This window comes from Aspergillus ochraceoroseus (assembly GCF_002846915.1).
Source record: "Aspergillus ochraceoroseus IBT 24754 chromosome Unknown P175scaffold_4, whole genome shotgun sequence".
In the NCBI taxonomy this organism is placed as follows: Eukaryota; Fungi; Ascomycota; class Eurotiomycetes; order Eurotiales; family Aspergillaceae; genus Aspergillus; species Aspergillus ochraceoroseus.
The window spans coordinates 2,064,337-2,085,400 of NW_024468479.1; the positions used below are offsets into that span (position 1 = coordinate 2,064,337).

Here is a 21,064-nt window from a genome sequence, read left to right on the forward strand (position 1 = left end):
CCTACTGATGATGATGATGATGATAGTCGCGGATTCAAGATTTCTACATACCAACTCCTACATCCGTACAGCCCTCCCTTACTTGCCCTGACACAGCAAGAACCTTGCACGAACATTCCGCAAAAGTAAATCAAGGAAGATTACTTGGTTTCCGAGCCAATTATATGTCCCGACTGTATAACTGGATAGTGACAGTGTGAGTCCTGCACCTGGTCATCGGACTGTTTATCTGTTGGACCACAAGTGGTACGCGGCATATCTGAGGAAAAGGGATATATTCTGCGCATATTGATTCTTTAGCATCTACGCAGTAGTAAAGGAGATGCAGCAGCATGGAACTATATATGCATATTCTGGTCCGGTTTTTTGAACTGATTCAGGTGCATGTGCCCTACTCATGCAGTAAACCCAGGAAGAGACATAAAATCGAATAAGAAAAAACAGTAAGAACTAGTGTTTTCGTCCTAGGAGAAGAAGCCTGAGCGGAGCACTGGGATCTATTTCACTCTCTATAGGGGAAAAAAAGGAAAAACATGTATAACCCTGATACAAACAACTCAGTGGGAGAATAAGTATAAGAATAGCACCCAGATATAGCACAGCTCCTGATCACCAGGAACGCGACCTCAGGGCGGCACTGATCACTCCCTAGAATGAGAAGGGGGTTCTTGTAACTACCAGGCTCCGATAACGTAGGTATATTGCGTGAAATAGTACGTATTGATTTATATAGCAAAACCCTCCATCGTACGAGGTTTGGTCTAATGTTTCGTTGAGGGCGTGATAGCAGTTATGGTATACGAAAGCAAGAGCAAGCAAAAAAAAAAAAAAAAAAAAAACCAAACCAAACCAAACCAGATTTCCACTACACCGAACCCATCCATCAAACGTGAACCCGAACCGCCCTGGTCACCAAAAGCCAAATAGTCCTTGTATGTAAGAATGTATGGATATACAGTACCCATGACATGAAAATGCTAGCTGCGGAATCAACGCCCAGAAACGAATGCAAAATGACAATCTGTGATACCAAAATGTTGGCGCCCGCGACCTGTATCGAATGGATCATTGATGAGCCAGTAAAACGCGTATGTGCAGGAGCTGAAAGGGGTAGCAAAAAGGGCTGAGGGGAAAATAAATCAGGTAAAAAAGAGAGGTGAGCTTTCGCCGAGTCAAATATGCCCGCTACATTCCCAGAAAAGGGTGAGAAATGTCTCGAATGAAGATGTATGGATTAGTTAGTCTGCAACTCTAAAAGCTCGACGTTGATCGTAGTGCACTGGTTCGCGCATAGCTATTTCCCGATACTGCTCGGTGTTTCCCGGGTGTACCAGTAGGGTGTATGTCCCGTTCCCGAGTCCAGCTAAAGTATAGATCAGTATGGTGTGGCTGAAAGAAAGAGAAACTGGTTGAAGAGGGAGATCTCACATCTTTACCAAACAGTCATCTCCGGCAGATGCAAACATGCCGGGATCAGCAGGGTTCCATGAGATCGCATTTACGCATCCTGAAACATGTCCATCCAAGGTTTCAACAAGAGTTCCATTCTCTTTATGCCAAACATAGATCCGGGAATCTACTGCGGAGTTAGCGAAGCTAATGTAGGACAAAAAAGGTTGGTGACTTGCCTTCACTCCCACTGACGACAAAGTTTTCTGCAGCGCCCCCAAAAGTACTTCGGATGATATACATGCTTTGCTTTTGGCCTTGAAAGCGGCGAATCACCTCTGTCGTGTCGATGTCGATCAACTGGATTTGGCATTCTGTGAGGTTGACAAGCATCTGGCGCGAATCCCTGCTGACAACAATCGAAGTTGCTTTGCTCTTTAGTGGAAGAGTATATTCTTCCTCGTGAGTGATAAAGTTGAAAACGCGGATTTTCTTGTCCACATCGACCGCAATCAGGCGTCGGCCGTCAGGAGTAATGGCACAATCCTGGACTCGAAACCCTCCCGGCCACATGTGCAACGGTTGTCCACGAATGCTCCAGTGACACAATTGGGAGCTCACATCAAGAGAGGCAGTTACGAACGACTCTCCATCAGGAGCCCAGACTGCAGCTGTCACTGGTTGACGATGGTGGTTGATTGTCAAAAGGCAACGGCCAGTCTAGATTCAAGTTTTAGTCCTAGTTTGTATTTTTGGCTAAAATTAACAAGACGTACCTCGGCACTCCAAACACGCGCCGTCCTATCCTGTGAACATGTAATCAACTTGGAGTCGTCTGGGCTCCAAACTGCGTGAGCAACTCCCGCTTCATGCTCCATGAGTTTATGAAGTACAGCGAATGTGCTTGTATCGTAGATAATCACACTATTGTCCCGACCCGCGGTAACTAGTTTCGTTCCATCGTGAGAAAATTGACAGTGCCAAACCTCATCTGAATGCTGATTAAGCTCAAGTTTGGTTCCCAGGGGGAAATCATTCCTGTCACACATGTGATCTGAGTAGAGAGACGGGGAAGCTGCGGTATTATGGTACAAGCACTGGTTAATTTGATTTTGCTTGACGTGATCAAGCAATGTAGCTAGGCGGTTATCTGGAATCATGACCGAAGGAGAAATTGACTCTATTACATGGTTAGAAGAGGAGCATCATAGAAGGTGACTTGTTAAGACTAACTAGATAGTTCAGCTAGCAAACGCTCTCGGGAAGACCCGATAGGGCCGTCCCAGCCGGCTTGGTCATGAAGGTGCTCCGGAGGACACATGAGGAGACTAATTATACCCGTCAGTAAGAACAAAGATAAAGAAGCTTTGTACCTTACCTTGAAAGAGCATGTAAGCGCCCGATATCATAGTTTAACGGTGTTAATTCATGACGAAGAACCATGAGCGCTGCAGCGAGATTGCGAGCATCGAGCAATTCGAGGAACTTTTGTTGTCGAAGATAAAAGAGCATTTCATTCTTGTCCGCGCTGTCCATCAGGATCAGGTTTTCCTTGCTTGCTGTTTGGTCTGCGCCGCTGCGAGCTCGGCCATGTCCAGGGGGGTAAAAGGATTGAACTAGTATGCGTTCTGCCTCGGTCCATCGTCCTTCAAGCACCGCATGTCTGAATATTGTGACTGCTGGGCTTTCTAGTTGATACCCACTTTCCTTGCTCAATAGCGCCGCCGATCCACTGTACCCAAGCTCGTAGAGACTTTGGATAAGGATCCTGGTCAGTTCTTCACGGTCGTGGCCAAAATATGGCGCATTCAGAGAGAGCTTCTGGGATCCATTCGTTTGGAACTCGCCGTTTGGAGCGGCATAAGTCGCTTGGCCATTTAGAGTGTGGAGAGCCGTCTTCTGTGAAGGAGAGGCCACCGAGCCCTTTGACACTTGGGAGGAGCCGTTGGTGCTAGAAATACCATCAGGTCGCATATTTGCCAGGCGCCTGCGCTTAGAAGATGGGAAATAGCCCTCCGACGGTGCACGGGACGCTTGGACTGTGGATTGTTCCTGAAACCCGGCTTCTCTAGCCGTATAGCCTCCCACACGACTGCCTGTCCCCACAGAGGCGGATTCGGACGTGCTCGATAAACTACGACGGCGTCGACGCAGGGACGAGGACGAAGGTTCAGCGGCACCAGGAATACCACGGCGAAGAATAGACTCCTGGTGGGTTGATGATGGGGTGCCGCCCGAAGCGGAATCGGGGCTCGGGTGTGACGGCGTCGGGTCGAGGGGGATAGGAAGGTTAGGGTGGTCGGGAGCGGAGGAGGGTGTGTAAGAAGGAGGGATGTTTGCCAGATCGAAGACTTCTAGATCCGCCCCTTAACCCGGCTCGTCGTTGAACCAGGAGAGCAGACCTATATCAGTGGTGGGTCACTGATACTCGCGGAAAGCTCAGTTCCCGTAACGAGCTCTTTTGAAGCCCTTCAATTCCTTACCTCTAAGAGTGGGTATCGAAAACAGTGGCGTAGATGCAGCAGAGAGGCGATGAAGAGTTCTAGGTAGCTAGATAGGAGACGGAGGCGTTCGCAGATGCAACGGGCGGGGGGGAGAGGGGGGGAAGAGGGGGAGGGAGAGAGAGAGAGAGAGAGAGAGAGAGAGAGAGAGGTCTTATCGGGACCCGGGAGAGGTTTAGGCTGGAAGAGGAAAGCGCCAAGCTCTGCAAGGCGAAGAGGGTATAAATAGTTGAGGTATAGAGAAAGGATGGAAAAGGTTGGAGATGAAAGTTAAGAGAAGTACAGGAAGAAATATACAAAAAGCTCAGGATCGTTGGGAAGAGTTGAGAGAGGACAAGGAGGAGGAGGAGGGAAGCTTGCAGAGGCGGTTGAAGAGCACTGGCGGTATGTATGCTCCGTGGGGCCAAAGTCACAACGACTACTTGATTAATTCACTTGATTAACCATCAATTCTCTGTCTGGCTGACCTTTAAAAACAGTTGATCGCTTTGTTTCTCAGATAAGGATTCAAAGGCAGTTTCGACTTTGAAGATTTACATATTGAGGTTCTTGGCTTGTTTCGCCAGGTCACTTCCCTTTTGTTTCTACAGCTCATGTACGACTCAGCTGCGACAACAAAGCAGAGGGAAAACATTTCAGAGATCCCCATCATCTGAACCAGGAACATATCGAGACACTGCAGTCCACCAGCTGACTGACAGGAATTCAATCCAAACCCAAGCAGGATATCCTGACGCCATCATAGGAGGAGATTCAAGCGCAAGCAAACGACTGGTTCCTCACTAGCCGATATTGGCTCCTAAAAGATCACCAGCATAGCGATGCGTCACTTGCGCTGGTTGTCACAGGCTCGAAATGCTCAATGCTGGGCTCCTATGGGCCCCAACTATCCCTATCTGGTCATATAATACATTCAAAGGTGCTTTTAGGCTCACGCGTGGCTACTTATGTCTGGGACGGAGAGTCAAGATAGAACGATTCTACGGCTAATTCCATATGTACATAGCAGTTGACGACTACTACTACTCCTCCTGATATATCTGCCCTTTTACCCTCGTTTTGCGACCGGAATAGCTATGGGACGGGATTCAATCTCCAGCCCAACTGGTCGTAACATACCTACTCCCTACCAGAGATACCCAATAATTGTCAACTGTGGAGATTCGCCATTTGGTACCACTCACAGCAGTTGATCACCAAAGACATTTTAGGTGCACTAGTCCTCCCCATTGGTTACTACGGATGCTCTGTACAGAATACTCAGGTGGCACCGAGTATATTATTCCTTTCTACCGCAAGGAGGCGTGCCCAGCTAGTTTTGAACAAATGTTTAATAATCTGCACGTCTGGACTTACATCTCCTAATCACCCAAGTTCATCAATCAACCACGCACAGTTCTTACCCCATATCCAAGCATCTAGAGCGTGCCTAAATCTCCTACCGTAAGGTCCATCAACAACCTGATCACTGCAATACAAAATACTAGGCCAAAAACGGCCTCCGCATCCAGATAATAATCCGACAAAACTGGAACCACTGAAATCATGACGTTCTTCAAGTCCAACATTTAGCAGGTAAAACAGAATCACACCCGTTGACAACCGTGGAACATCCGCCTTAACCACCTCCAATAAATTCAGCTATTCTGACCTCATCATGATACATCCAAATAGCTACTCCAAATCGCCTCTCCCCAGGTTATATAAATTCTAGAAATTCTATCGATCAACCATCCCGACCATACTCATACAGCTATAGCCTCTTACGAAAGGCGGGAAATTTCCATCCAGCCATCATCACGAACATACTCGAACCTAAAGTTGCTTTGTTTTACTTTATTATCTCTTTCTACTATAACGATGGGCTGCCCCTGTGCGTCTGGGAATACCTGTACTTGTAACGGGCCCAGCAGTTGTACTTGTGGCAACGACTGCACCTGCAAGGGATGCGGAGTATGCATTTTCTCCCCGGACCCTGGAGAACTGGTTTAAGTGCTGGATAGAATTGGATAGATATACGGGCTAACCCGTCACCAAACCTATAGAAGTAAACTGCTTCCCAGGATGAATGCCGATTCTCGATGACGCGGACGCGGACGGGAACGAGAAACGAACCGGAATGGAGCATTGTTTGAATATTATCTTGGACATTCTTTTCGATCCCTAATGAATAATAATATAATATAATATGTTGGAGTCGCTGATACTATTAACTGTCGATAGCTTTCCCTGATATACTTTGTACGGTCTAATATTTTTTTTTTTGTTTGTGATGAAAGTCAGCTACAATATGTATATCACAGGATAGAGACTAATATTTAACCATCATGATTTATTCATTCTCTTAGTTCATGAACACCTTGACAAAATATCTTAGTAGAGGATCTGTACTATTTATAACAGGCTTAAGTAAGTATGCACTCTATAGTTATCAGCAAACTCATGGGACTAATCTTTCAAGTCCGATCCAGACTACAATACTCGAGAACGTGTTAATGGTCGCGAGACAGTCAAGGTAATTGATCAGGATGCCATATTCATCAACATTGTAGTATTCTGGCTTTTCTTTGACGAGATTGAGGATCCCTGATTGAACCAAGGAGGGCAGTAAACGGACTCTCGCAGAAGATTTGTGGCCCGCGCCTCCTGGTTTCATACCGTCCAGGGAAAGAGAAACTTGGGGGACATGTTGAAGAGTTTCAAGAAGTCTGCGTCGTACGATACGACCTCTGCAGAGAAGCCTCCGGTTCGGGCTAATATTTCGACCACACGGTAGGCTCCCCTATGTGATGTTAATAGCTGTTGAGAATTATTTCGAGAAGACTCACATTCCACCCAAAAGGCTCTGGAAACGAAGCTATACGCAATATTAGCAATTGCACAACCCATGAACTATGTTAAGCAAACTCACTACATTCACGATTGGCATCCCATAGCGAAAGAACACCTCCTGCCCTCGTTTAATTTGGTCCCAGTCTACCCATTCAGGAACTGTATTGATTTCCATCCATAGTTGTTCGAGCTTGGTGTCATACTTTGCATGATTTTCTAGCAGAGCCAACAAGTCCCGTTTAGGCGCCTTTGTTGGTGGTGCATAAATTGACCGTATAACTTCAATTGGCCCTATTGTCCAAGGTGCAAATAATACTTTGATTAATGTGCCACTGCAACCACACCAGAATCATGGAAAGCCTCCTAAAGCCTCTTAAAGAAATACTCCTTCCATGACTTAGGAGGCTTTCCATAGCTCTGGTGTGGCTGCAATAGGCAAATTGTAATTCGCTCTGGAGGGTTAGCAGGGGAATGGTAGACCAGAGGTATAGGAAGAAACCAGGATGATGTATTATTTTGTTTTTCTCTCAAAGGAACACTGAATGACTCTCTATCTTAGTATCATCCTCTCCATGAGGCTTTACTTACCTTCAAGATGAACTCCAAGCAAGCAAATCCTGGCGCCCAGTCTCTTAGCATCAGTAACTACGGCTAAGAGAACCTTACTCAGCGTCCCCTAACCAAGTGATTTGCACCAACAGTGTGACAGAGCAAGACTCATTTTAACTATCGATCGCAGAAAATCCCAGTCTCGAATGTTAGGATTGGGTGTACGTCGACTAAAAGCCCGACCGTCACTGCTGGACCTGCTTGCAAGTCGTGGTAATAGGAGCAGCGTTGTTGTTGACTTGTCCTCCAACGTGAGCCCGTCATCACCGCCCAGACCAGAGAACCTCCCACCGCTCCCCGTTTCGCCCACTTCGTCGACCTCCAGCAACAGCACCAGCATCCCTCTACCCCTCCCTTCGTCCACTTCCCCCATCCACACTCCGGTTTCGCGCACCATGGCTCCCTCTGGAAAGGACTCCAAGGACCAGGACGATGCCCAGCATGGTGTAGTCTTCTCCGTCTCCGGTCCCGTCGTCGTGGCCGAGAACATGATCGGCTGTGCTATGTACGAGCTGGTAAGCTCTCCTGCAACTCTCTCTTTGTTTCGCGAGCTCAGGGAATCCAATTTTGAACTTGTTGTTACCTCTGTTATTGATCTCCGCTTACGACTTATGATAAATCCAGTGTCGTGTCGGTCATGATCAAGTTGTCGGCGAGGTTATTCGCATTGATGGAGATAAGGCTACCATTCAGGTTTACGAGGAAACAGGTACTGTCGACTTTGTTCCCCCATGAAAAAAAATTTTTTGCCTGTGGTCTAACTTTTCTTTTTATCACAGCGGGTTTGACCATCGGCGACCCCGTCTTGAGGACAGGCAAACCCCTGTCGGTCGAACTTGGACCAGGTTTGATGGAAACGATTTACGACGGTATTCAGCGCCCCTTGAAGGCAATCTCCGATAAGTCTGGCAGTATCTACATCCCCCGTGGTATTGTAGTCAACGCATTGGATCGCGAGAAGAAATGGGACTTTACTCCGGGTAAATTCAAGGTCGGCGACCACATTACAGGTGGTGATATTTGGGGCACTGTGTTCGAGAACAGCCTCTTGAACGACCACAAGATTCTCCTTCCCCCCCGCGCAAGGGGTACGATTACCAAGATTTCGGATGCCGGTAGCTATACTGTGGAAGAGCAGCTCCTTGAAATCGAGTTCAATGGCAAGAAGTCGACGTTTGGTATGATGCACACCTGGCCCGTTCGTGTGCCCCGACCGGTCAATGAGAAGCTGTCCTCCGATTCTCCCTTTGTCGTCGGTCAGAGAGTGCTGGACTCTCTCTTTCCCAGTGTGCAGGGTGGTACTGTTTGTATTCCAGGTGCTTTCGGATGCGGCAAGACTGTCATTTCCCAGTCCGTGTCTAAATTCTCCAACAGTGATGTCATTGTCTATGTTGGTTGTGGTGAGCGTGGTAACGAGATGGCTGAAGTGTTGATGGATTTCCCTGAGGTATGTTGCTAGCAGCACCTCGACCTCATTTTCCCCCCTTACTAACTAATCCGGCTATTTAGCTTACTATCACCGTCGACGGCCGCAAAGAACCTATCATGAAGCGTACCTGTTTGATCGCCAATACCTCCAACATGCCCGTCGCCGCTCGTGAGGCTTCCATCTATACCGGCATCACCATTGCAGAGTATTTCCGTGACCAGGGCAAGAACGTAGCTATGATGGCAGATTCTAGTTCCCGATGGGCGGAGGCTCTTCGTGAGCTTTCCGGTCGTCTAGGAGAGATGCCTGCTGATCAGGGTTTCCCTGCTTACCTTGGTGCTAAACTTGCCTCCTTCTACGAACGTGCGGGTAAGAGTATCGCCCTAGGCAGCCCCGAGAGAATCGGCAGTGTCAGTATCGTTGCTGCCGTCAGTCCCCCTGGTGGTGATTTCGCAGACCCTGTCACCTCAAGTACACTAGGTATTGTGCAAGTTTTCTGGGGGTTGGACAAGAAGCTCGCGCAGCGTAAACACTTCCCATCCATCAACACGTCCATTTCCTACAGCAAATACACGATGGTTCTGGACAAGTATTACCAGAAGCACCACCCGGAGTTCCCTCGTCTGCGTGACCAAGTTCGAGAGCTTCTGACCAAATCGGAAGATCTTGACCAGGTTGTGCAACTGGTCGGAAAGGCTGCCCTTGGTGATTCCGACAAGATTACCCTGGACGTGGCTGCAATGCTGAAGGATGACTTCCTCCAGCAGAACGGTTACAGTGACTACGACCAGTTCTGTCCAATGTGGAAGACGGAGTACATGATGAAGGCGTTCATGGGTTACCACGACGAGGCCCAGAAGGCGGTTGCCCAAGGTCAGAACTGGGCCAAGGTTCGTGATGCCACCAGCGACATCCAGAGCTCTTTGCGAAACATGAAGTTCGAGATTCCAGACGATGAAGCTGCAGTCTCTGCGAAGGTATGTTGTTATTCCGAAATTTCCGATTTTAGTTTGGCTACTCCTAACACAACGCAGTACGAGAAGATCCTGCAGACGATGACCGAGCGGTTCGCCTCGGTGTCGGACGAGTAAACAGGATCCTTCCTATGACGTTTTATATTATACCGAGAGCTTGTAGCATATCAGTTCTGTAGTTATTCGAGTTATGTCATTAAGATAAATCAGGTGGTACAAGTTAGACGATCAATGAACATTACCTACCTAAGGTACTACTATACTATGTCCGTCCTCTCCGTAGGTAGCGAGATTATCGAGAGTCCAGATCATGCGAAAATATGCACACTAGTCCTAACACAGCTAGTCTGACAGGTTGGAAATTAAAATCCACGGCCTTCTATTTATATCCACGCACTCACCGCGTTGCCTCTCTTCATCGTTTGCTTGCTGCCTTCTTTCTTGCTTTTCACTCACTTGGCCGCTCGTCATCTCCCTATTTCTACCTAATTCCCACTCCACTTTGTATACCTCTTCTTTTTCTTCCTTTTTCTTTCTCTCTCTCTCTCTCTCCCCCTCCCCCCCTTCCCCCCCTCTCTTCTTTCTTTTAGTTTGAAGCGACCGTTATTTGTATTCATCTGTTGCCAGCCATGGCAAGCCCAACATCATCTGGCTACTCGTGTGTGACCCCTCGTGCGGAATCCCCCGAACTCACTGGACTGACCGCAATTCCACCACAGGATCAACGTCAATGACCCCAGCCTGATTTCACTGGTCAATAAGCTGCAGGATGTGTTCGCGACCGTCGGTGTAAGTATTCCTCGTCTCTTGGAGACGGATTCTTTGATGTTTTGCTACCCCTCCGTTCCCCGACTGACACCGCCTGTTTCCTGGGCTTTAGGTTCAAAACCCGATCGACTTGCCTCAAATTGCTGTCGTCGGCTCGCAATCCAGCGGAAAGAGCTCGGTCCTAGAAAATATCGTCGGTCGAGATTTGTAAGTCGTTTTTAGCATTATCGTTGGAAATTGTTGTGGTGGATGGATAGTGGCTAACCGGATGTCGTTGCCCCCCCCTAATCTAGCCTTCCGCGTGGCTCTGGAATTGTCACTCGCAGACCCCTTATCCTGCAGCTTATCAACAGACCTTCGAGAAACTCCCAGGTGAACGGTGTCAAGGACGAGCAGTTGGAAACATCGGACAAAGAGGCGAATCTGGACGAATATGGCGAGTTCTTGCACATTCCCGGCCAGAAGTTCTACGACTTCAACAAGATCCGTGAAGAGATCATTCGTGAAACGGAATCAAAGGTCGGGCGCAATGCTGGAATTTCACCTGCTCCCATCAACCTGCGCATCTACTCTCCGAATGTCCTGACTCTGACTCTGGTGGATCTGCCCGGTTTGACCAAGGTGCCCGTGGGTGATCAGCCAAAGGATATCGAGAAGCAAATTCGGGATATGGTCCTAAAGTACATTAGCAAGCCCAACGCTATCGTTCTCGCCGTGACCGCAGCCAACCAAGATCTTGCCAACTCAGATGGGCTGAAGCTTGCAAGGGAGGTGGACCCTGAGGGCCAGCGCACCATTGGTGTGTTGACTAAGGTTGATCTGATGGATGAGGGTACTGATGTGGTGGATATTCTTGCGGGCAGGATTATTCCATTGCGCTTGGGTTACGTCCCGGTGGTCAACCGCGGCCAGCGTGATATTGAGAACAAGCGCCCTATTTCCTATGCGCTGGAGCACGAGAAGAATTTCTTCGAGGGCCACAAGGCCTACCGGAACAAGGCCTCTTATTGCGGTACTCCGTACCTAGCTAGGAAGCTGAATTTGGTATGTATTACGACACGGTCCCAGAGAGCATTCACTTACACGTGGTTAGATTCTTATGATGCACATCAAACAAACCCTGCCGGATATTAAGTCTCGAATTTCCTCCTCCCTGCAAAAGTACTCCTCGGAGCTTTCACAGCTAGGCGACTCAATGCTCGGAAACAGCTCCAACATTATCCTCAACATCATCACGGAATTCAGCAACGAGTACCGAACAGTGCTTGAAGGAAAGAACCAGGAGCTTTCTAGCATTGAATTGTCCGGCGGCGCTCGTATCAGCTTTGTCTTCCACGAGCTATACTCGAATGGTGTCAAAGCGGTGGATCCCTTTGATCATGTGAAGGACGTTGATATTCGGACTATCCTGGTTAACTCCTCTGGTTCATCACCTGCGCTCTTCGTGGGAACCACTGCTTTCGAGGTGATTGTCAAGCAGCAGATCAAACGACTGGAGGACCCTAGCTTGAAGTGTATCTCGCTGGTTTACGACGAACTTGTCCGCATCCTTGGACAGCTTCTGAACAAGCAGCTCTTCCGTCGCTACCCAATGCTCAAGGAGAAGTTCCATACCGTTGTCGTCGCATTCTTCAAGAAATGCATGGAGCCGACCACCAAGCTTGTCAAGGACCTCATCTCTATGGAGACGTGCTATATCAACACCGCCCACCCTGATTTCCTGAACGGCAACCGCGTAAGTCCTCTCGATCACCTAGGATAATCGATGTATTCTAACTAAATAGGCTATGGCTATCGTTAATGAACGCCAAACTGCGGGTAAACCTACCCAGGTGGACCCAAAGACGGGCAAGCCGCTCCCTCCACGGGCGAACAGCCCTTCGCTCGATCCCATGCCTACGGGCGACGGCCCCGGATTCTTCGGCAGCTTCTGGGCGTCGAAGAATAAAAAGAAGATGGCCGCCATGGAAGCCCCTCCCCCAACTTTGAAGGCCTCTGCGTCTCTGTCTGATCGCGAGAGCATTGAGGTGGAGGTTATCAGTACGTATGGCTATACTCTTCAAATAATACAAGACTAATGAAAATACAGAACTCCTGATCACATCCTACTTTAACATTGTCAAGCGCACAATGGTTGATATGGTCCCCAAGGCCATTATGTATAACCTCGTGCAGTATGTCCACCCCCTATCACAACGGTAATGAAGTCGCTGACGATGGTAGATTCTCCCGCGAGGGCATGCAGAAGGAACTGCTCGAGAACATGTACCGCAATACCGAACTAGACGACCTGCTGAAGGAGAGCGACTACACCATCCGGCGGCGGAAGGAATGCCAGCAGATGGTGGAGAGCCTCACTCGCGCCAGCGAGATTGTCAGCCAGGTCCAGTGAATACAGTAGAACGCTGCGTTTTGATTCCCATTCTGTTCGTCCGTCTTTCTGCGCGTCTTGGTTGCCTCTGGGAAAGATTTTCCCCCTTCTCTTGTTTCTTTTGTCAAGGGATTCATGCCTTATGTTTATACTTTTCCTGGTTTCCTGATATGAGCAAAGAGTTGCATATGGCCGCATTTCTTTTGTGATGTCAGGTTCTGCAATCTTTATGACGAATTTGTATCGCCTAATGATGTGGATGTTTGTGGGTTTTTGTTTTTTTTTTTTTTTTTAGAATTCAGACAGATTTAGTAGCACTTGAATGTACAGTAGTTACAGTAGCGGAGCTGCCTTGGTCAAAGTACTTGTATGTATGCACAGCCTGAATTATGTGGCAATATTTCTGTAGTTATCAGGCAGGTGATTAGTCACATGAATCCACCCCCCATCAGTCCAGAAATAGACTAGCGTTCATGGCTGGTCTCCACTCTCCCATTTAAGCCCTTGTTTAGCGCCGGGCTAATATCTAATCTGCGTGCATTTGCGTGAACTGAAGTATATAATTAAGTATTCTCTGTTGTCTGTATATTTGGATTGCTTGGATCGCTTGGATAGCCTGTTTTCAGAGTAAACTCATGAAGATGATTATTTTCTACTATGATAGGGTTCTCAAAATGCCCCTCCAATGTAGTGACTAACACTCGAGCATAACAAATGTCCTTTATCTCACTTCAGCGTGTTCCTCCTACCACTCAACACCCCCCCTGCTCTCTCCTATCCTATACCACCCAACCCATCTCTTCCTCGATGAACTAATCATCCATCTCCTCTATCCTTACTCCTACGCTTTCATAAGTAGGTCCTTCGTTCATTCATTTCTGCTCCGAAAGTCTGTCTCTCAAAGAAACGAAACCATGTGCTACACCATGCTATTCGAGTCGATCAGTTCCGACTGCACCCTCGACCCCAAGCACGTCGTCCAGACAAAGCTTTATTTCCTGTGCGATCAGATGCTGCATCAGATGGGCATTCCTATCCCTGGCAACACAAACGCAAGTGGAAACGCAAACGAAGACACTGGATCTTCTTCTTCTTCTTCTTCTTCTTCTCCTCCTCCCCCCGCTCCCAATCCCTACGTCTCTGTCTTTGAATCTGACACCGAGTCTGAGAGCGAGAGCGATACCGATTCGTTTGTGGTTGTCGAGACTGCCACCTCCTCCACTGATGCCCCTGCGGCCGAGGAAGAAGCCCCCGCAGACGATAATGCAAAGCACTGTGCCGAGGAAGACTGCATCCCCGTTGGCATGTTTGGGTCTTCTCGTGTGACGGGGGGTTGTCCGTATTGCGAGGGCGTGGAGGAAGGAGATACCATTACCGTTGTATGTTCTGATTCCCTTTCTCTCTCTCTCTCTCTCTCTCTCTCTCTCTTTTCTGTGTTTTTGTTAAGGGGGCTGTATTTTGGCTCAGTGGGCTTGATTTTATGGGGGATGCTAACGTGTCTCTCTCCTAGGTGCTGCAGAGTCGAAGCGGCATCGTTGGATCGCTGATTGAGTCGCTTGCTGGTTGAAATCAGGCCCCGTGCAGCAGGGAAGATCCAGCTTACTAGGATACAGACGTCTAGGGTAGTTGGGACTTTGACTGTGTTGGTGCTTGTGACTTGGAGATGTGCTTTTTTTTTTTTTAAAGGGTTAGTTAAGTCACGGGATGGTGAGGGTTAGGATGATTTTGTTTGCAATTTTGCATCTCTGAGATAAGGAAAGGCGGTTCTGTAGGTAGCATTCAGTCGTGATGCGCTGATAATACATTCATTCCGTGACTCTGGTTCTTACCCAAGTTGGTACATTCAGATACATACATACTGGAAGTAGTTGCATTATCATATGTATGTATTGAATTGCCGCTAACATATGTATGTTTCAAGTAGAATGTCTATATTTATAATGCCATCCCTCTCGCGCCAGGTCATATCTCACTTTATAATTATCTTCTGCCATCTTCAACAACCCCAAATCCATCTCAGCAACCAGCAACCCCTCTTCATTCCCCAGTTGACCGACAGACCCAACAATCGGCAGAGTCACACGCGATAGTCCCAGGGTCGTCTCCGTACCCGAGACATTCGCAAAGATGATTCCGCATGTGTTCTCAAAGCACCGCGATGTAAGCGTAGACTCAAGGAACAGCGCTTCGCAGTTTTGATTTCGCAACAGAGACTCGGGCGATGCGTCAAAGCGACCCCCTACTTCATTAGCACATGGAAAAAAAAAAAAACACCCCCTAGAATGGATAGAAAGGACACGAACAGTAAGTCGGAATAATCACCACCTCTGCACCATGCGCAATCAACTCGCGAAACGCCTCGGGGAAGGCCAAATCCCAACAGATTAGCATGCCGACTTTGCCGATCGGGGTGTCGAACACCTCGTGGGGTTCTGCGCCCGAAGACGTCAGATACGCCCGTTCGGGATGCCAGATGTTTTTCTTTCTGTAGCGGCCGAGGATCTCGCCGTTGTTGGAAATGAAGTATGCTGTGTTATAGAGGACTGTCCCGTCTACCTCTTGTTCTGAAGTGGCAGTAGAAGAAGAAGAGGAGGAGGAATGCTTTTCGACAATTGTCCCTGGGACAAGGCAGATGTTGAGTTCCTTAGCTAGGGACCGGTATGCAGTGAGGTACTGGGCGGTTTGGCCTGCTTGTAAGGCATATAACGGGTCTGCGGGCGCCCAGCCATTGAGGTGATATCTGTTGATATGAGCACTGGACGTTTGGAGGGGCTCATCATATATCAGGATGCTTCTTCATAAGAAGATCCCATATGGGGGCAAAGCTCACTCGGGCAAAACAGCCAGTTCAGCGCCCTGGGCGGCAGCAGACCGAATATAGCCGCATGCCTTGGTGTGGTTTTCCTCGACTGCCAGGTCCTGCAGGTCCCGGCGGTTAGTTCATTTCTTCCCATTCAGATTTGACGTTTGTTGTGCTCACCTTGATGGACCACTGAATTACAGCGACTCGACGAGTTGGTGCCATTGTTTCGTCCCTGGATGTTTCTGTGTGAAGAAGAGATGTGGTGTTGCGGGGATGATGACTGGATTTATAGTGGATCGATCCCGAAGCTCCGCAGCGTAACTATCTCTTTTGCCCTTACAGGTAAGTAAGTATATGAGGGTACCCTAGGGTAGAATCTGAGGCTAATATGAAAATATTAATAGAGATAGAGCAAGACTGGATTCTATACATCACTAAGAAGCTCTTCTTCATACTCTTATTACTGATCAACGGTGCTCTGATCAGGAACTATGGGTATCTTTCCGCCTCTCTGTTTAGCGGCACAGCTCTGATAATCGGGGCTCTGTGTCAGATTGCGGCAAGACTTTTTTGCTTGAGAAACAGTTGCTAGAGATGGAGACTGTATATGCATGTACTTGACCAGGTTCATTCTAGACCTAATACACAACCCTATACCTCACAGAAGAAAAAGGGGGGGGTTCTATTCTCTGCTAATTTTGTGGAAAGGAATCTACTTTTACCCTTCGAGCAGCATCCAGCTATTCATTCATACTTGGCGTTGTGGTAAAGTTTCGAAAGGAGGTAAAAATACACTCTGTACATATATATATATATATATATATATAGGATCTTACATTTGTTTACCTGCCCTTGTTCCAGTTTGATGCTATCCGCAATGGGCTATAAAAAAAAAAAAAGAAACGCTGCCCCCAGTCGGGATTGAACCGACGACCTTAGCATTACGAGTGCTACGCTCTACCGCTGAGCTATAAGGGCGGATTATGCTTTGGGTTCCGACCAATGACTTATGGCTGACGCGGATAAAATACAATAGTAAAATCTTCTTGTATAGACTTCTCAATCCTGTAATTAGTTACCACTCGGGCCTTTATAACTAAATTTATACCTAGAAGTATGTTGTTTATTATTCTATATCGTATAGTAGGATAATAAGGTACTTTGATTGTATATTATTCTCGGGATATGATATGATGTATTCAGCTTTCCTTTCTATAGTTTGAATATATATAGCGAGCCTGTCTGTTTACGGCGTGTGTTACCCAAGAGGATATTACCCCCGGAACAGAACGTACCATTCCAGGCATTTATAGGAAAGATAGAACTCAACACACTCCCTACCCCATACAGTCAACCCCTTGGAAGGCAGCTCGCGACATAGATGGCTGGTAAGAGATTGCGGGCACGAACGGGGGGACAGATAAAAGAGGCCCACAAGAATGAGGGGCACAGAGGTAGTGGGATAAAATATAAAAAGGATAAAGCCATACTCTGTACACGTAGCAACGAGGATAGAAGTCTACGTGGAATACATGCCTCCTAGCGGCTTGTCTGGCCGTTGATAACCCTGGAAGTTGGGGAACAGCGCAGATGGAGCTGTATGTATCAGGACAATGCATTGTCTATGTACGCTGTCATAAATGATCAATCAACAAGGTTCATATACCCACCTCAACGTCCCTCGCACGATACATCCAACTCATAGGATATACTTGTTGTATGACTCCTCAAGGGACAAGATAGATAGCTTGGTGAAAAGTTAAAACTCACTCCAACCAGTGGAAGAGGGATTTGATATCGTCCGCTTTCTCCCCAACTCTCGAACCCCTTTCCCCCCCCCAAACAATCAGTTGCAGAACAACAACACAAAATTAAGATTCCAGGGCCACGAGTTCTTCCGTTTGGCTCTTATTGGATCCGGAGAGAGGCCAATCAGAGCTTCGGCAGCCGCAACGCGGTTCAGCCTTGAGGAATCAGCTGCAGAAGTGTAAATGCGGGCATTGACGCTGCCTGCAGAATGTTTTATGCGTACTTGTCTTTCTGTTCTCATCCTAGTCGTCGGAGAGTGTTGCCCTTCCTTGACTCATTTATTGTACTCCGGACCGAAATCACGCAGAGGTTTTGGTCCGTCGATCCCCAGCTAACTAGCTCAGGGACTTCGGGAAAGGTAGGGTTTCCATGATCAACGGTTGAGACCTCGTCTCTTTCGCAGAGAGTACCAGCCAAAGCAACCTAATATTCAGAGCTAGGGAACTTTGCCTGGCGTCGAGATCATCTGGATCTGCTTTGGGACCCCATGATGCCGAACCTTGTATCGTGAATGGCCGTCTGGTGGCTTGGTGGTGGGAGGCGGTTCAGGGAGCTCTATACTCTTCGGGACAGCAGCAATCTATTGTAGGGGGTTGTGTAAATTCGCACTGATCTGAAAAAATCATGCCCCCCCTTAAAATTTATGCCACGTCCGCCGGTATGCTGGTGGGTTTTCCTCTTGTTTCTGCTTGCGCGGTGCGGTGGTCAAAATGATTGCCTCGTGGGCTTCACGTTGTTTGCCCGGCTTCAGTATCATTGCTCTACTAGCCCTGGTCGTGTTCAGTGCAACTGATGCTTTCCCGTTTCCATGGAGCAGCGATCCTCCTGAGCCAGGCAGACCAGGGGAACCCCCTGTGCTCAACTTAGCGCAGACGATATTTGTGATATATACGGTTTTGGTCCATCTGAATACGCTTGCCTTCACAGGCCGCCTATCCTGGGCCCTGTTGCATATTCACAGGCAAACCAACAACGTGCTGAAGCGCCGAACGAACCAGCCACGAGAAGCGTCGTCGCCTCGGTCAAGTGGAGCTTCCATCGCGAGCGATACCTCCTCACTCGATGATGTCTCTCTCCTCCCTTATGCGGAATCCCAGCCAATCCTGAACGACAAGGATATCGAAGAAGAGGTCGTGCATGCGATCATTATCCCGAACTATAATGAGGAAATCCATACCCTGAGAAGTACGCTGGATGTCCTGGCAAGCCATCCCAGGGCGAGCTCTCAGTATGAGGTTCGTTGCCCTCTTCCCATCTACGCGGACCAATGCTCACGGTCATCCAGATATATCTCGCCATGGAGCAAAAGGAGTCGGGAGCTCCCGAGAAAGTAGAGAAGTTGATGTCTTCCTATGGAATGTCCTTTTCTCTCCTCCAGGCCACCTTCCACCCTGCCGGTCTCCCCTCGGAAATCGCAGGTAAAAGCTCCAACGTAGCTTTTGCGGCCCGGCACATTGGACACCTGCACCGCGCCGAGCTTAACTCGGGCTACTGCAACGTAATTGTCACGGTCATGGATGGTATGCAACTCCTTTTCCACCCTAAAAGATTCCCCCGCTAACCCACCTCTTCCAGCCGACACAAACCTATGGCCGGACTATTTCACGGAGATTCGCCGTCTGCATCTCACGCACGTCACGGACGCGGACCGCACCCTCTACTCCTGTCCCATCATCTTCGACCGCAACTCCACCGACAGCCCGATCCTCGTCCGCTGTGCGGATCTTCTCTGGGGCTTTGCCGGCCTGTCGACCATGCACCCGAACGCCAGCATCTCCATCCCCACCTCGGTCTACTCTCTGCCCCTGACGCTGGCCGAGAAAGTCGGCGGCTGGGACAGCGACCCGACCTCCATCGGGGAAGACATGCACATGATGCTCAAATGTTACTTCGAAACCGCCGGCAACCTTGTCTCGCGCGTGGTCTACGTGCCAGCCAGCCAATGCAACGTCTCCAGCGACCTCCCGCACCGGGGCTGGCGGCGGTCCCTCGACACCTGCGTTGCGCGGTACCGACAAGCCCTGCGACACATGTGGGGGGCGCTGGACTCGGGCTTCGCCGCCCGACGAACCCTCAGCTACTTCCGCTTCCACCCGCGGTGTCTCTTTCTGCGTCCCCGACACCTCGCCCTGCTGCATCTCCTCTGGGAGGCGCACTTCCTGCCCTGCCACCTCGTGATCCTGCTTCTCTTCTCCACCGTCTCCGAACAGCTCACCCCGCGCGAGGCCTTGCACCCGGACATGGCCTGGGCCTTTTGGTTCACGGGCCTGCTCCGCGCCGGGTCCTTCGTCTGGATGAACCTCTGCCTCGTCCTGTACGAACGGTGGTACGCCGTGTGTCTGCAGACGCGGAAGACAGACATGCTCGCGGCGCAGGTGGCGGATACGGGGTTCTCGGTCCGGCGCTGGTGGCATCTCCCGATGCTTCTGGAGCGGCTTGTCTTTCCTGTTGCCGGCATGGTCTTTGGCGCGGTCCCCACGGTGCATGCTGTGTTTTCGCACTTTTGGACTGATCGGTTGGAGTACCGGGTGAGTAAGAAGCCGAAGTTTGCCAGCCTAGTCTAGACCTACATAGCTGTCGTGATGATGGTGATGATGGTGATGATGGTGATGATGGTGATGATGGTGATGATGGTGATGATGATGATGATGATGATGTTGTGTTCGTTTCGTCTACGTTATCCGTACTAATGATTTTAATGAGGTATAGTTACTCCGTACTTGGGTATAGATACTATCCAGTCTAATAATAATAAATATCACATTTTCAAACAATTCCTGTATCATGCTACAAATAAGATTCCTCACTTGCATATTAGACACAGAAGTATAGTATAGATTTGAAAAAGGAAGATTCTTGCTTAATTCGTCATCTCTCCGCGTAAGATAACTAGTTAGTTAACTACTCCGTAGTTAACTAGTTAAAGCAGTAATTTAGGTATGCAACCTCGGCATCATGAGAACAGAGTTGAACATGACAAGGAGCTTTGTGACGCAATGGGGATCCCGCGTCGTTTCCCAGGACGGGGGTTTCTGTTGCCGGTTGGGGTGTATCCAGTGATTGAGGAGCTGGTGCAGAGATGGAATTAGAATGATCTCAGGGATCTCCATTGGTCTGAAATGAGATTCTAGCTCGAGATCTTCAGGTACCCCTTTATTACACTGCATTCTGTAGATTTAGGGGAATTCCATGTTCAATGGGGAGATGATGTTTAATGATCCATCGCACGGTAGCAAAAGAAGACATCCAGAAACACTCCAAGTGGGGGGAATCCGGTCGCAGCAGCTGCAATGCAGGCTGAATGCATCTCTCAAGTCTTTCTGAGCGATAAATAAACATATCAAAGAAGAAAAGAAGACAAAGAAGACAAGAAGAAAAAAAGAAAAAAAAAAGAAAAAGCACAAAGAATAAGAATTTTATTAGTGTGGAATTCCCTGCTCTCCTTTTCGGCAGCCGTTTTTCTTCTTCTTCTTCTTCTTCTTCTTCTTCTTCTTCCTGCCTGGAAAGATTTTGAAACAGTCCTTTTGGCCTTCAGAAATTAGCTATATTTATCTTTTTATTATTTGATTATTTTGGGAT

General features: G+C 48.4%; 9 protein-coding genes and 1 non-coding gene across 10 annotated transcripts; 6 read left to right on the forward strand and 4 right to left on the reverse strand.

The window, feature by feature from the left end:
• Nucleotides 1-1,251: 1,251 nt before the first annotated feature.
• On the reverse strand, nucleotides 1,252-4,557 carry P175DRAFT_0509633 (uncharacterized protein; the record flags this gene model as incomplete). Its single annotated transcript, XM_040898443.1, has 8 exons — nucleotides 1,252-1,363; nucleotides 1,429-1,576; nucleotides 1,629-2,109; nucleotides 2,166-2,569; nucleotides 2,623-2,717; nucleotides 2,768-3,743; nucleotides 3,873-3,874; nucleotides 4,490-4,557. The coding sequence occupies 8 exons, from the start codon at nucleotides 4,555-4,557 to the stop codon at nucleotides 1,252-1,254; spliced, it is 2,286 nt and encodes a 761-aa protein (XP_040752544.1).
• Nucleotides 4,558-6,211: 1,654 nt separating this feature from the next.
• Nucleotides 6,212-7,162, reverse strand: P175DRAFT_0248081 (uncharacterized protein). The gene is made up of 3 exons (XM_040892686.1): nucleotides 6,802-7,162; nucleotides 6,719-6,747; nucleotides 6,212-6,619 (listed from the first exon to the last, which is right to left on the reverse strand). Exons 1-3 carry the CDS (start codon nucleotides 6,895-6,897, stop codon nucleotides 6,331-6,333), a joined length of 414 nt encoding a protein of 137 aa, XP_040752545.1. The 5' UTR covers nucleotides 6,898-7,162; the 3' UTR covers nucleotides 6,212-6,330.
• A 301-nt stretch (nucleotides 7,163-7,463) lies between these two features.
• On the forward strand, nucleotides 7,464-9,884 carry P175DRAFT_0501804 (H(+)-transporting V1 sector ATPase subunit A). The gene is made up of 4 exons (XM_040897246.1): nucleotides 7,464-7,846; nucleotides 7,956-8,040; nucleotides 8,111-8,778; nucleotides 8,841-9,884. The coding sequence occupies exons 1-4, from the start codon at nucleotides 7,727-7,729 to the stop codon at nucleotides 9,849-9,851; spliced, it is 1,884 nt and encodes a 627-aa protein (XP_040752546.1). The 5' UTR covers nucleotides 7,464-7,726; the 3' UTR covers nucleotides 9,852-9,884.
• A 69-nt stretch (nucleotides 9,885-9,953) lies between these two features.
• On the forward strand, nucleotides 9,954-10,525 carry P175DRAFT_0247939 (uncharacterized protein). The gene is made up of 2 exons (XM_040892685.1): nucleotides 9,954-10,392; nucleotides 10,454-10,525. The coding sequence occupies exon 1, from the start codon at nucleotides 10,055-10,057 to the stop codon at nucleotides 10,322-10,324; it is 270 nt and encodes an 89-aa protein (XP_040752547.1). The 5' UTR covers nucleotides 9,954-10,054; the 3' UTR covers nucleotides 10,325-10,392; nucleotides 10,454-10,525.
• Nucleotides 10,201-13,219, forward strand: P175DRAFT_0501805 (dynamin-like GTPase vpsA). The gene is made up of 8 exons (XM_040897247.1): nucleotides 10,201-10,392; nucleotides 10,454-10,523; nucleotides 10,615-10,709; nucleotides 10,796-11,546; nucleotides 11,596-12,237; nucleotides 12,287-12,542; nucleotides 12,592-12,676; nucleotides 12,726-13,219. The coding sequence occupies exons 1-8, from the start codon at nucleotides 10,364-10,366 to the stop codon at nucleotides 12,892-12,894; spliced, it is 2,097 nt and encodes a 698-aa protein (XP_040752548.1). The 5' UTR covers nucleotides 10,201-10,363; the 3' UTR covers nucleotides 12,895-13,219.
• Nucleotides 13,220-13,787: 568 nt separating this feature from the next.
• P175DRAFT_0493448 (uncharacterized protein) lies at nucleotides 13,788-14,383 on the forward strand (the record flags this gene model as incomplete). Its single annotated transcript, XM_040895964.1, has 2 exons — nucleotides 13,788-14,252; nucleotides 14,321-14,383. 2 exons carry the CDS (start codon nucleotides 13,788-13,790, stop codon nucleotides 14,381-14,383), a joined length of 528 nt encoding a protein of 175 aa, XP_040752549.1.
• A 325-nt stretch (nucleotides 14,384-14,708) lies between these two features.
• On the reverse strand, nucleotides 14,709-15,920 carry P175DRAFT_0479936 (carbon-nitrogen hydrolase family protein). The gene is made up of 4 exons (XM_040895411.1): nucleotides 15,854-15,920; nucleotides 15,704-15,792; nucleotides 15,177-15,613; nucleotides 14,709-15,112 (listed from the first exon to the last, which is right to left on the reverse strand). The coding sequence occupies exons 1-4, from the start codon at nucleotides 15,896-15,898 to the stop codon at nucleotides 14,790-14,792; spliced, it is 894 nt and encodes a 297-aa protein (XP_040752550.1). The 5' UTR covers nucleotides 15,899-15,920; the 3' UTR covers nucleotides 14,709-14,789.
• Nucleotides 15,827-16,459, forward strand: P175DRAFT_0248103 (uncharacterized protein). Its single transcript, XM_040892687.1, has 2 exons — nucleotides 15,827-16,018; nucleotides 16,087-16,459. Exons 1-2 carry the CDS (start codon nucleotides 15,913-15,915, stop codon nucleotides 16,266-16,268), a joined length of 288 nt encoding a protein of 95 aa, XP_040752551.1. The 5' UTR covers nucleotides 15,827-15,912; the 3' UTR covers nucleotides 16,269-16,459.
• A 123-nt stretch (nucleotides 16,460-16,582) lies between these two features.
• P175DRAFT_0t71 lies at nucleotides 16,583-16,654 on the reverse strand. The gene has a single exon. It is a non-coding gene; the product is annotated as a tRNA-Thr (tRNA).
• A 1,541-nt stretch (nucleotides 16,655-18,195) lies between these two features.
• On the forward strand, nucleotides 18,196-20,049 carry P175DRAFT_0438176 (glycosyltransferase family 2 protein; the record flags this gene model as incomplete). The annotated part of the gene is made up of 3 exons (XM_040893898.1): nucleotides 18,196-18,720; nucleotides 18,771-19,005; nucleotides 19,061-20,049. 3 exons carry the CDS (start codon nucleotides 18,196-18,198, stop codon nucleotides 20,047-20,049), a joined length of 1,749 nt encoding a protein of 582 aa, XP_040752552.1.
• Nucleotides 20,050-21,064: the final 1,015 nt, after the last annotated feature.

Bases quoted from the DNA above. Each gene is read 5' to 3' on its own strand.
- P175DRAFT_0248081 (XM_040892686.1), bottom strand. From the start codon at position 6,897: ATGGAAATCAATACAGTTCCTGAATGGGTAGACTGGGACCAAATTAAA. The intron at 6,748-6,801 runs GTGAGTTTGCTT...TATTGCGTATAG, and splicing joins GGATGCCAATCGTGAATGTA to CTTCGTTTCCAGAGCCTTTT. The intron at 6,620-6,718 runs GTGAGTCTTCTC...GCTTCTCTGCAG, and splicing joins CAGAGCCTTTTGGGTGGAAT to AGGTCGTATCGTACGACGCA.
- P175DRAFT_0479936 (XM_040895411.1), bottom strand. From the start codon at position 15,898: ATGGCACCAACTCGTCGAGTCGCTGTAATTCAGTGGTCCATCAAG. The intron at 15,793-15,853 runs GTGAGCACAACA...CGGGACCTGCAG, and splicing joins TAATTCAGTGGTCCATCAAG to GACCTGGCAGTCGAGGAAAA. The intron at 15,113-15,176 runs GTTCGTGTCCTT...CTAATGAAGTAG, and splicing joins GGTGATTATTCCGACTTACT to GGGGTCGCTTTGACGCATCG.
- P175DRAFT_0501805 (XM_040897247.1), top strand. From the start codon at position 10,364: ATGGCAAGCCCAACATCATCTGGCTACTC. The intron at 11,547-11,595 runs GTATGTATTACG...ACACGTGGTTAG, and splicing joins TAGCTAGGAAGCTGAATTTG to ATTCTTATGATGCACATCAA. The intron at 12,238-12,286 runs GTAAGTCCTCTC...CTAACTAAATAG, and splicing joins ATTTCCTGAACGGCAACCGC to GCTATGGCTATCGTTAATGA.
- P175DRAFT_0501804 (XM_040897246.1), top strand. From the start codon at position 7,727: ATGGCTCCCTCTGGAAAGGACTCCAAGGACCAGGACGATGCCCAGCAT. The intron at 7,847-7,955 runs GTAAGCTCTCCT...TGATAAATCCAG, and splicing joins GCTGTGCTATGTACGAGCTG to TGTCGTGTCGGTCATGATCA. The intron at 8,779-8,840 runs GTATGTTGCTAG...CCGGCTATTTAG, and splicing joins TGTTGATGGATTTCCCTGAG to CTTACTATCACCGTCGACGG.
- P175DRAFT_0248103 (XM_040892687.1), top strand. From the start codon at position 15,913: ATGTTTCTGTGTGAAGAAGAGATGTGGTGTTGCGGGGATGATGACTGG. The intron at 16,019-16,086 runs GTAAGTAAGTAT...TAATAGAGATAG, and splicing joins TATCTCTTTTGCCCTTACAG to AGCAAGACTGGATTCTATAC.
- P175DRAFT_0247939 (XM_040892685.1), top strand. From the start codon at position 10,055: ATGCACACTAGTCCTAACACAGCTAGTCTGACAGGTTGGAAATTAAAA.